The 12,073-nt window shown below is 35.9% G+C and overlaps 1 protein-coding gene across 1 annotated transcript in view; it reads left to right on the top strand.

Annotated features, from left to right (window-relative positions):
• The first annotated feature begins 968 nt into the window (after window positions 1–968).
• Window positions 969–12,073, top strand: part of cdc14aa (cell division cycle 14Aa) — a 35,731-nt gene continuing 24,626 nt past the window's right edge. Inside the window, exons 1-8 of the mRNA XM_079819857.1 lie at window positions 969–1,425; window positions 1,809–1,899; window positions 2,012–2,087; window positions 4,285–4,377; window positions 4,771–4,850; window positions 9,658–9,724; window positions 10,381–10,443; window positions 10,988–11,075. Coding sequence (XP_079675983.1) covers window positions 1,380–1,425; window positions 1,809–1,899; window positions 2,012–2,087; window positions 4,285–4,377; window positions 4,771–4,850; window positions 9,658–9,724; window positions 10,381–10,443; window positions 10,988–11,075 — 604 coding nt within the window. The 5' untranslated portion in view covers window positions 969–1,379. The remainder of the gene's footprint in view (window positions 1,426–1,808; window positions 1,900–2,011; window positions 2,088–4,284; window positions 4,378–4,770; window positions 4,851–9,657; window positions 9,725–10,380; window positions 10,444–10,987; window positions 11,076–12,073) is intronic.

Below are 12,073 nucleotides of genomic sequence, written 5' to 3' on the forward strand. Positions count from 1 at the left end.
AACACAACAGTGTGCTTCTGTAAAACTCTGACAGAAACGGATGTGGCAGTCACTTTGCATCACATTTCCCCCTACTCTGAGTGGATCAGTTTCTTCATTGTTACATTTTGAATTCTGCTTTCATCATTTGCAATGTTTCCAGTTGCATCTTTAGTTGCAAGTGTTTACTTTGTCATTTTGTCTAAACAGGTGGACTTAGAGGATTTTGCAACAAAAAAACCTGATTTTGCAGCAAAAGACTGTTAAATTTGTTAAAACACATGAATAGACTAAAGTAACATTTTTGAAAATAAGGCATTTCAATAACTGACTAATAACCTTTTTATAGCCATAAAGTGAAATTACCTAAACATAGGAGCCTGATAAAAAAATGCTAATTTAAAAGAAAACATGTTAGATGGACTTAGAGGTTTTTGCATCTTTTCTTTGCACCGCAATGACATTGTACCTACTGTAATTTGTTGACAGACCAACAGTAAAAGTGTAGAATCATGTCCATTTTCGTCCAGTCTAGAGTAATGGGTAAATTTGTATGGTTGAAATATACATATGCCATTCAGATAAAGTGCAGTCTTGTGCATTTTCAATCATTGTCATCAAAATTGTAGCCATAGTTTACATCTGAAAATACTGACAGAGTGCACTATTGACAACATGACAAAGCATTTTGACTATCTTGTTTGAGACAACGACACAAGATAGTCACTGATATGTTCATTTACATAAATATTTACTTTTGAGAGACCAACTAAGCATTTCGAGCAAGTTACTGGCTTTTTCAGATAGCTAATCCATTGTGTATGCTGTTTGCACGATTTTTTTTTTTGAGAAATGCACTTAATGGTTTGCAAATCATAAGGATGATTCGAGAAATGTACCAAAGCGACTGAGAACAACTGTAATCCAAAACACTGCGTCTCGAACTCTGATTGGCCGAAAATGACCCCTCCTTAGCAACACGTATATGTGTAGCGGTGTGGCACGTGGTTACTAGGCAATGTCTCTTTAACTTGTATTGCGAAGTTTTCAGCTGTGGAAGAACGTGCAAGCAAACTCTAGCACACTATAAGTGCACAATATTACGGAAAACTTAAGGACACGAACATATATGAGATTAAACTGATGGAAAACATCATGTTTTTAACTCACCTTCCGTTCGGAAGAGATTTAGAGGATTTGCCGTCTATACTCGACACAGAAGAGCTTATAGGACACAGAAGTGGGTTATAACAGGACTGTGTTGACTTCGTTGTAACGGATTAATTTCTAAACACATTTATTTGCAAAACTACCGGATGTTCCAAAATATAACGTCCCGTCGGAACGAAAAGAAACTCGTGGAAATATTTTAACACCCTGAAGTTTCAGTATTAGATAAAATGGGAGATGACCATGAGCTGCTGGGATCTTCTGAGTTTATCAAAGGTAATAAGTTGAAAATAGTTAACGTTATATCGTTTTTATAAAACAAAGGTTCAAAGGCAAATATAATTTATAGCCTACTATTTTCTAATGTGCCCAATCCATATGGGTATGTCTTGTAACATCAATATCCTAGCACACTGTATGTTGCACTTTGTAATACATTTCATGAGTGTTATTAAAACAATATACAATGCTTTACAGATCAGTTATTCATATACATATATTACCAATTGCTTCCTGTTTTAGTTTATCTTGAGATTGCTAGAATGTAGTACATAGACTGTGTTATGTAAGATAGCCTATTTAGATGATTTACTGTTATTTACCTTTTTTATTTTTGTTTTTACTCATTCTGTATTCAGTTGTATTTTCCTTTCCCCCAGATCGACTGTATTTCGCCACTCTTAGAGGCAAACCCAAGAGCACAGCAAACACACATTTCTTCTGCACAGATGATGAATTTATATATGAAAAGTAAGTCTGTATATTTTTTAACTGGCTGTTTAAAATTGCCATTTCTGATTGCTCATATTTGATTGTTTCATTTAATGCAACTGGTGACTTTATGGTCCATTTCTGTCTCAAGCTTTTATGCAGATTTTGGACCCCTCAATCTGGCAATGCTGTACAGATATTGCTGCAAACTGAACAAAAAACTAAAGGTAAGATCTTCTTCGAATCAAATGGCTCAGTGTTTCACATTCACATTTTATCACTGATCAAATATAGTTCTTCATATATGTTTTTCATAAACATTGAGAAGAGCCTTTTTAGTTAGCACACAAATAAGTGATGCAGTGAGACACTTCAAAACCATCTATCTCATAGTCCAGAAAACAGGTCAAAATTCTATACATATGAGTAGGCCTATATATAAATGTATGAGTCTTAGATAACCGATACTTGAAGGTGCTTTCCTGGAAAACCACGAAGGCTAATCCCCTGCAAGGTTAAGCCCAACCTTATACAAATCAATTAAAATCATCGATAATAGTTCAGTTTTGTAAAACCTTAATATGTGGTCACATCCCTTCACCACCATCAGCCATGGTTCTAATGTCTATATATTAATAGTAATTTATTTTACTTAATTGCAAGACTGTATAATGAGTCATGAGCAGTTCCTGCAGTGAGCAGCAGAGAGCGCTCTATTACTGCGAGTTACACATCTCTATAAAGACATGACAGAAGTTTCTGGCATGAATGATTGAATTTCAATGACTTTCTTTGTATCTGGAGTTGACAGGGGCTATATGGTTCACATTCAAGGTGTTTCTGTACAGTATGTGCTTGTCTTTAGTGTGAAGTGGATACAAAAAAGATTTGGACATCTAAGTAGCACATAAAATGACTGTATTTTGTTGACTTAGAGTCGAAATATTAAACCAAGTAGCATTTGAAAGCACATTCGAGTACAGCTATTCTTAGAACATCATTTGACATGTTTGACTGTTTTGAACCAACTAGCGTTTTGGTGATTTAGCGGATGTATGATTTCGGTTCTTCTTAGCAGACTCTAGTGAAAAATAAATATACTAAAATGTGGGCCTATTTGAAATAGGCTGCATTTATTGTATGCTATGTATGCTATACAAATACATTTAAATATGTATGTACTTAATATAAATACCCTGCAATTGGGTCATTCCTGGGACTTTTTAAAGTGGTGGTTCACCAAAATGAAATGTTAAAAGTTTTTCACAATACTTGTCCATTATGATAAATAAAAATGATTTAAAAATGATTGCATTTAAATAATTTCTATCATAAAATAATGTCTTATTTCTATCATACACTAAGCATTTTGTCACGTCCCTGACTGAGCACATCACTGAATTTGAACTTAGAAAATATGTAAAAAAATGTGCACAGTGTCTATCATTGTTGGCATTATTGTAAGTATTTATTTGTGTTCTTGTGAAAAATATTAAAAAATAAATAAATAAATAAACAAAACGGACTATAAAGTTATGTCCCTCAGTCTGAACTCAACCACATCATGCCAACCAGACTCCACCCATATGTGACATCATTTACCAGAAATTACATAATTCAGGTCTCTTTAACAGTGATGTAGAAGATGGCAAGTAGTATCAGTTTTTATTCATATTTTTGAAAAATAAATTGTTGGTAAACTGAACAATTCACGTAATCTTCCTCTGTCTGAGACATTGTTAATGCAGCATCATTCTACACAAAACAGCAAAATAAAAAGCCAAGAAACATATGAATGACAACCAGAGCTGAACAGTTCATTCAAATATGAACATTCATCATTTAGGCACCGTCATGACTCATGTCGTTCCAAACCTGTGTGAATTTCTTTCTTCCATTAGACATAAAAGGAGATGTAATAGGCAGAATGTTCTACTCTTTTCAATTCAGTCAAATGGAATCGTGAGGTGGCTGTCAAGATCCAAAAATTACCATGAAAGTACTTCAACAGCATCATGCACTATATTCCAAGTGTTCTGAAACAGTAGCTCTGTGTGAAGAAAAGAATGAAAGTTAAGTCATTATTCACCAAACTTCTCCTTCATTATAGGTCATAAAATCTCATTTATGCAATTTAAATATGTGTATTGGTTACAACAACATTTGGCATCATAAACAATAGATCTGCTCATCTTGATGTGCCATATTTGAATATGTATGTGAACGTGAATGAGAGCTGCATTATCAACTATTTAAAGGATGTCTTTTGGCTTCAGAGGACTTGAAATATGGCTTTAAAGTGAGCATGAAAAGCAGCTCCTTTTGTGCAGAAGAAAGAAAGTCAGACAGGTTTGGAATGACATGAGGTGGAATATATGATGATAGAATTTTCTAAGCATGAATGTGTGTTGTGTATGTCTGCAGTCTTTCACTTTGTCCAGAAAGCGCATCATCCATTACACCAGTTATGACCAGCGAAAGAGAGCCAATGCAGCCGTCCTCATCGGTGCTTATGCAGTGAGTCCAGCTCTGTTTCTACAACAGGGGTGTCCCATCCTGCTCCTGGAGGGCCACTGTCCTGCAGAGTTCAGCTCCAACCCATATTATACACACTTGAACCAGCTAATCGGGGTCTTACTAGACATACTTGAAACTTCCAGGCAGGTGTGTTGAGGCAAGTTGCAGCTGAACCCTGCAGGACAGTGGTCCTCCAGGACTGAGGTTTGGACACCCCTGTGCTATAACCTTAGAAGATGATAATTTTTGTTGATTTTTACCCTGGTGTTTTGGTAACAAAATTATTAAAAGAAAAGAAGAAAACTGTGTGAATAGAAAGCTATTCACACCAAGTTGAGCTGGTTTCAGAGTCTCTCAGAGAAATTGCTAGTCATGTCTCGCTTCTTTCTTCAGGTAACCTACTTAAAAAGAACTCCAGAGGAAGTGTACCGGGCCCTGATCTCTGGAACCAATGTGTCATACCTGCCCTTCAGGTGAAATACTGCACACACGCTCAATCCGATCTGAACATGAGTCATCACGCTAGTAACACCTCAATACCATAGTCTTATATATTACTGTATGTACATAACCATTTAAAAGGACTTGTTAAAAAATAAATTCAAACGTTTTGTATGGCGAACACTTATTCACTATATTAACTATGACATTTGCTTCTATAAGCTCCTAATTTACTGCTTATTAAAGGATTAGTTCACCTCAAAATGAAAATGTCCTGATAATTTACTCACCCCAATGCCATCCAAGATGTCCATGTGTCTTTCTTTCTTCAGTGGAAAAGAAATTAAGTTTTTTGAGGAAAACATTTCAGGATTTTTCTCCACACAATGGACTTCAATTGCAACCAATATGTTGAATGTCCACATCAATGCAGTTTCAAAGGGCTTTGAAGTGCTTCAAATGGTACTGCGCGATCCTAGCTGAGGAATAGGGTCTTATCTAGCGAAACGATCGGCCATTTTCTAAAAAAAATTCAAATGTATATATGGCTCGTTGCAGACCAGCACAAGACGATCAATTGTGGTTAAAAAGTATATACATTAGAATTTTTTTTAGAAAATTACCGATCTTTTCGTTAGATAAGACCCTATTCCTCAGCTGGGATCGCGCAGTACTATTTGAAGCACTTCAAAGCCCTTTGAAACTACAATGATGTGGACGTTCAACATTTTGGTTTCAATTGAAGTCCATTGTGTGGAGAAAAATCCTCAACTTTCCCTTGAGCCTTTGATATATAAAAGTTCATCGTGAAATAATAATATCCTGTAAGTTTCAGAGCTGAAAACTTCCTTGTTAGTCAAAGAAAAGCTTTTATTGACACCAGGCCCAGAAAAAGCTCGATCTCAGAATATGTCGACCATTGACGTCATAGAATGCAGAAACGCCGCCTCAACAGATAAATATGTACGTCTGCTTCTGTAGCCCCGCCCACTGACTCGTGGACCTAAACGGATCGCGCTACCAAGCAATAAACATGCCGGTTCCAGCTCACGTGTGTAAGACATTGCACGTTTGTTCGCTTCATTTCACCGCCGAATTGTTTGTAAACAATATACAAGTCGAGACTGGATTTGCAGACATATTGAGATTAAAACACAATGCTGTGCCTTCTATATTGGATCCGACAGGAATGGTGCAACAGTATTGATAGTATTGCATTGTTACAGATCGTATTGATTATGTGTATGTGTCTAACTTAACATACCTTAGCACGCTGTCATAGGCGGGAGAATCCTTTATTTGAGGTGTTATTGGTTTATTCATGATCAGACTCGGACTTGTAACGTTATGGGCCAGGGCTCGCAAAGCCCAACGTCCCGGGCCTATGTGTTTTTCAGACCGGTTACCAAAGCATAAGCCCAGCCTGCCGACGGGCTATCTTAAAAAGTGAAATAACATTCCTTTCTTGCGCGTGTGTGTGTGTACGGGTCGCGGTTATTCACCGATCTGGCCAGCCAAGTAATAAAAAAATAACATTCAAATCAATCGCGGTTGGGATAAAGGCTTTTTGCGTGCCCTGTGAGCGTTTCCCCAGATGCTTTCAAAACAATTCCCACATGTACTGAAGGGAGCTGAAGCTCATTAAATATGCAAATCTTATCCAATCCTAGCTGTGGGCATTTACTTCCAAGTCTTTAGTGCGGCACGCCCATCAAAACTGAGCATTTCTTGAGAGAGCCTCAAAACCAGGGTTGAAAATAGCCTATTACTTATTCATTATGATGTTTTTGAATGTAAAAACCACGCAAACGTCATAAGTTGACCTCAGACAACAGTATACATTTAAAAAAAAAAAGCCAGTTCATGACCCTTTTAATAGTTAGTAAGGTAGCTGTTGTATTGTTTTGGTGTTGGGTAGGATTAAGGGATGTAGAATATGGTCATGCAGTATAAAGCATGCTATATAAGTACTAAACAGCCAATATGCAAGCTAAGAAGCAACTAGTTAAAAGTGAGAATTGTTCCCCGTACTAAAGTGTTACCAAGTGTTCTTTAGCAATGCTTTCCATTAATCAAAAATGACTGTAATGACTTTTACGTTGTTAAACATATTCCTATTTCAAATAAATGCTGTTCTTTTTAACTTTCTATTCATAGAAAGGACTTGTTTGTGAATTAAAGTTTTTTTTTTCATCTCTTGTTTCTGATGCAATACTTAAAAATGTGCACAAAACCAGGGTGATGGAAACATAGCTAATGTCTTAACCCTCCTGTTACCCTCAAATCTAGTAACATTTGTTACCCTCTGGGGTCAAATTGACCCCAGCAATTTAAACCTCCAGAATATGAATTTGTTTTTTGTTTTTTTTTTTACAAAAGTTTATGTCTCAGGTAATTTATGTCTGACAGCATATCTGGTGGACCCTGGAACCATTTTGATGACATTAGCAGCACTATGGCTACCCTGTCACTCACGTGGTGGGGCAGGACCATAATAACGTGAACTACTAGTGGTTCTCGCAATAATACAGATATGGTTTGGTTAGGTTAGATTAGAGCCCTAAATTAGAGGGAAGTTGTTTGAATGTTACATTGAATATATAAAATTATAGCATGTTATAGTGACCTCAAGAAAACAACCTAAACAAATGGGTGTAACATTTTGATATTTCTTATGTTTTATACAGCTAAAAGAGCCTGGGGTCAAATTGACCCCAAGGAACACAGATGCTACAAAATGTGTACAGGACATTGGAAAATATCATCATGTTATTTTTATGTTTACAGAGTTGTCCCCATTCAATTAGAAAAAGTCATTCAATCTAAAGCAAAAAAAATGATGTCAATCGTGTTTTTACAGACGTTAAACATTGAATGGGGTCAAATTGACCCCAAAGATAATAGGAGGGTTAAGAGATATAATTTAACAAAAATTATTTTCTTTCAGCTCTTCATTTTATTTCTATGGAAGCCCACGGAATAAACAAATTTAAAAGATAATTGCAACTTTATATCTCATAATTCTGACTTTATAACTCGGAATTATGTGTTATAAAGTCAGAATTGTGAGATATAAACTCACAATTTCAAGAAAAAAGTCAGTTGTGAAATAAAAAAAGAAATAAAAACAATTCGCAATTACCTTTTTTATTTTTTATTCCATGGAGAAAACAAGCTTCCATATATTCCTGTTCTTTATTATATACAGTACAACAAATAATAATTCAATAGCAGAACATCATAACCCACAGTTCATCAGTAAATCACTGAACAATTAAGATTAAGAGTTCAAATTAGGAATAGTTCATCTCTAAAACACTGAACAACAAAAATATTGAACAGTTAAAAACCAGCTCTTTGTACAACTGTAGAAACAAAATAAATAACATTCACTCAGTCAGTAAGGGAGTAATTCACTCATTCACATACTCATTAAATCAACTTATTCTTACTCAGTTTCTAATTGTGATGTTTGATGCACTTCCATCAGTTCATCCCAAATGTCTATGCCTTGACAGCATCTGAGACAATAGGATTCGTCAGCAGGTACAGTTGATACAGTGTCTCAACTGTACCCCGCTGACTACCTTTCTCTAAATTGCACAATAACACTGAATGTTATGAAATATGGAGATTTGGAAAGAGGAAAGACTAAAGATCACAAACATCAAAGTTCATAAAAGAACAAGAAGCTATTAAATGTTGAAGGGAGGTGGTGAAGTGAAAATCTTTCCGCTAAAAATAGACTCTAATATCTTCAGATTAGAAAATCATACGTCTTTTCAAACGCAATCATACCCAAGTTATTTAAGATAGTACCCCAGTTTAGGCAATTTTGAGGTAGGTTTGAACACACAAACACACACACACACACACACACACACACACACACACACACACACACACACACACACACACACACACACACACACACACACACACACACACACACACACACACACACACAGATCATACATTCACTTTTTTAGAATACATTCACGAAAAATGTACATATATATTTTTTTAATTAAAGGGATAGTTCACCCAAAAATGAAAATTAGCCCATCATTTACTCACCCTCAAGTCATCCTAGGTGTACATGACATTCTTCTTTCAGACGAATGAAATCGGAGTTATATTACAAAAGTCCAGGCTAATCCAAGCATTAGAATTTGATTTATAGTTGCTTTGGTTTTGAAGTCCATAAAAAGTGCATCTGTCCGTCAAATAACGTGCTCCACGCGGCTCCGGGGTGTTAATGCTGAAGCGGGGTGCTTCTGAAGCGAATCGACGCGTTTGTGTAAGAAAAATATTCATATTTAAAACTTTATCAAGTAAACTTTCAACTGATCGCCTTCCGTGGAAAAGTGTTGAATGTTGAAAGTGAAACTCAAGATGCGTGCCTGACGTCATCACGAGTGTACCTGGTTGCGTTAGTCTTTCATTCGGCAGGGGAACTTTCGACAATTTTTCCATAAATTGAACAGGGAAGGCGGTCGGCCGAAAGTTTACTTGATAAAGTTTTAAATATGTATATTCTTCTTTCACAAACACATCGATTCGCTTCAGAAGGCTTTAATTAACACCCCAGAGCCGCGTCAAGCATGTTATTTGATGTGCAGATGCACTTTTTATGGACTTCAAAAACAGAGCAACTATGAATCAGATTCTAATGGACTTTTGTAATATAACTCCGATTTCATTCGTCTGAAAGAAGAATGTCATGTACACCTAGGATGACTTGAGGGTGAGTAAATTATGGGCTAATTTTCATTTTTGGGTGAACTATACCTTTAACATATTATATAATCTATTTAATGTTATTTTATTTCCATATAGAGATGCTGCTTTTGGGAACTGCACATATGATCTAACCATATTAGACTGTTTACAAGGAATCCGCAAGGTAAGTGTATTAAAGGGAAGAGTTTGCTTCAATAGCACCATCTGTTTTAACTGTTAATATTTAGGAAGGGTAAAGTTTGACATTCTTGACCCATTTTTTGGACCAAGGCTGGACAGTGTAGACGTACAAGGCACTTTATCCCAAGAGCGTAATCTTTTAGTCCAATTATCTGTCTTTTCAATCTGACACGGGAGAAAGAATTGGCACAGGCTCTAATAGACGGATTACATAAAGGACACACCACACATTAGTGGACAAACAAAACTGACTAACAATGTAAAGAGGGAAATTTGTGGGTGGAGAGCTTTGGGAAAATTATCTGTCAGGTATGAAATGCAGTTGACAGACAGTGAGATATTACAATTGTAATTGACACATGATTTAAGTGAGGTTGAACAAAACCTTACCAGTTTGTCTTTTTTAATTATCAAGGATTTATCTTAAAGGAAGGTGGTTCAACCAAAAATGAAAATTCTGTTTGAAAAATTGTTCCAAACCTGAATGAGTTTCTTTCTTTTGTTGAACACAAATGAAGTTATTGTGAAGAATTGTAAGATTTATGCATAATAGACATGTTTGAAGACACATGAAGCATTTAGATTTCATTATGTTCCATTGAATTCATGATTCGTGATTTGCCTTTCTTTTCTCTTCAGGCCTTGCAGCACGGGTTCTTTGACTTTGAGAATTTCGATGTTGAAGAATATGAACATTATGAGGTATCACCTTCTTTAATATTAATATTTCTCATAGATATAATCTAACTTTAAAGTGTACAGCACTGCTTCATTCTCTACAGTGGCCCCAAAACGTTTTTGACCATTTAAAATGTAATAACTGTCTTAATAATCACATTCAATATAAAAAGATCAAACCAAGTGGCTTTTATTTTAAAAAGGTATATTTTGCAAGCAAAAAAAATGAACAAAAAAAGAAGTAGGTCATAAATTATAAAGTATTTGGACACTCTGATTGTCATCATGTTCATAGTTTGTGACGTACTTCATCTGTGTTTACTCTGAAATAAAATCTGGTTTGATATTTTGTCATAAAAATCGAATCGATTTCACATGTATTGTATAGTGTCCATTCATTTTGGGGACACTGTCTATTGTCCTATTATAACCACTCAAAAGCAAAAAAGGATACATAACTAATGTAAATTGTAAATTCACTTTTACATAATTAAAAGTGATTAAGGAATTATGTATATTATGTGGATTCAGAAGTTTTAGTGTATCTTCTCATCTTTTGCATTACAAGCGTGTGGAAAATGGGGATTTTAATTGGATTGTGCCAGGAAAACTGTTGGCCTTCAGTGGACCTCATCCCAAGAGCAAAATAGAGAACGGTAAGCTGGCATGTTAGATTTGCATCTAAAAGCTAGTACATACTGCCCTAACAAATACCACTGTTATTGGATAAATGTGTTGCTATTTAGTCTTTATTCAATGGCAGTTTCCCAAAACCCTGTTAAACTTTAAAAGTATAGGAAAACATTCAAAATGGCTTGTCACACCATTTACAGTCATGGCCAAAAGTTCTGGCAGTGACATAAATGTAATAATTGACATAAATGACATAAATTGTGTTTCGTAATGCTTGCTGTATGTTGTTGTAGTGTTGATTCACACTGTTTTTAGATTATTGTGCAGAGTGGTCAGATACATTTTAAATAACTTCAAAAGGCTTCATTGGCCAAAAAAATTAACTTCATCACAAAAAAACAAATTTTTTGGCCCTGGCACAAAATTACCAGCACATGGGAAAGTGTGAACAAGTACTAGTCAGGTAAAATCATTCTGATTGGATTAGAAGAGCAGACTGATATAAAAGGAGCGAAGTGCTTCCAATCATTGTGTTCTTGTGTTAGTGTGCAGCCATCATCGCTTTGCATCAAAACGTCCTCACATGCAAGGACATTGCTACAAAGAATATTGCTCCTGAGAGAACTATTTACCGGATCATCAAGAAGCAGAGAGGTTCAACTGCAGGGAATAAGGCTTCAGAACATCTCCTCCTGAGGAGTCAATTATGGAATCATGGAACCAAAACCACAGAGCTTGCTCAGTATTGGCAGCCAGCAGGTACGTGTGAGTGCATCTGCACACACAATGAGGTGACTTTTGGACAACGGCCTGGTGTCAAAAAGGGCAGGAAAGAAGTCACTTCTCGCAAAGAAAAACATCAAGGACTGAAATTCTGCACGTAGGACAAGGATTGGACAGCAGAAGACTCATGCACAGTTGTTTTTTGTCCAAGAGAAGAAAAGGTGAACACTAAAGGTGAACACCAACAGTGAAGCATCCTGAGACCATCCATGTGTGGTGTTGCTTTTCATCCTAGGCA

This window comes from Gobio gobio, assembly GCF_949357685.1.
Source record: "Gobio gobio genome assembly, chromosome: 6".
In the NCBI taxonomy this organism is placed as follows: Eukaryota; Metazoa; Chordata; class Actinopteri; order Cypriniformes; family Gobionidae; genus Gobio; species Gobio gobio.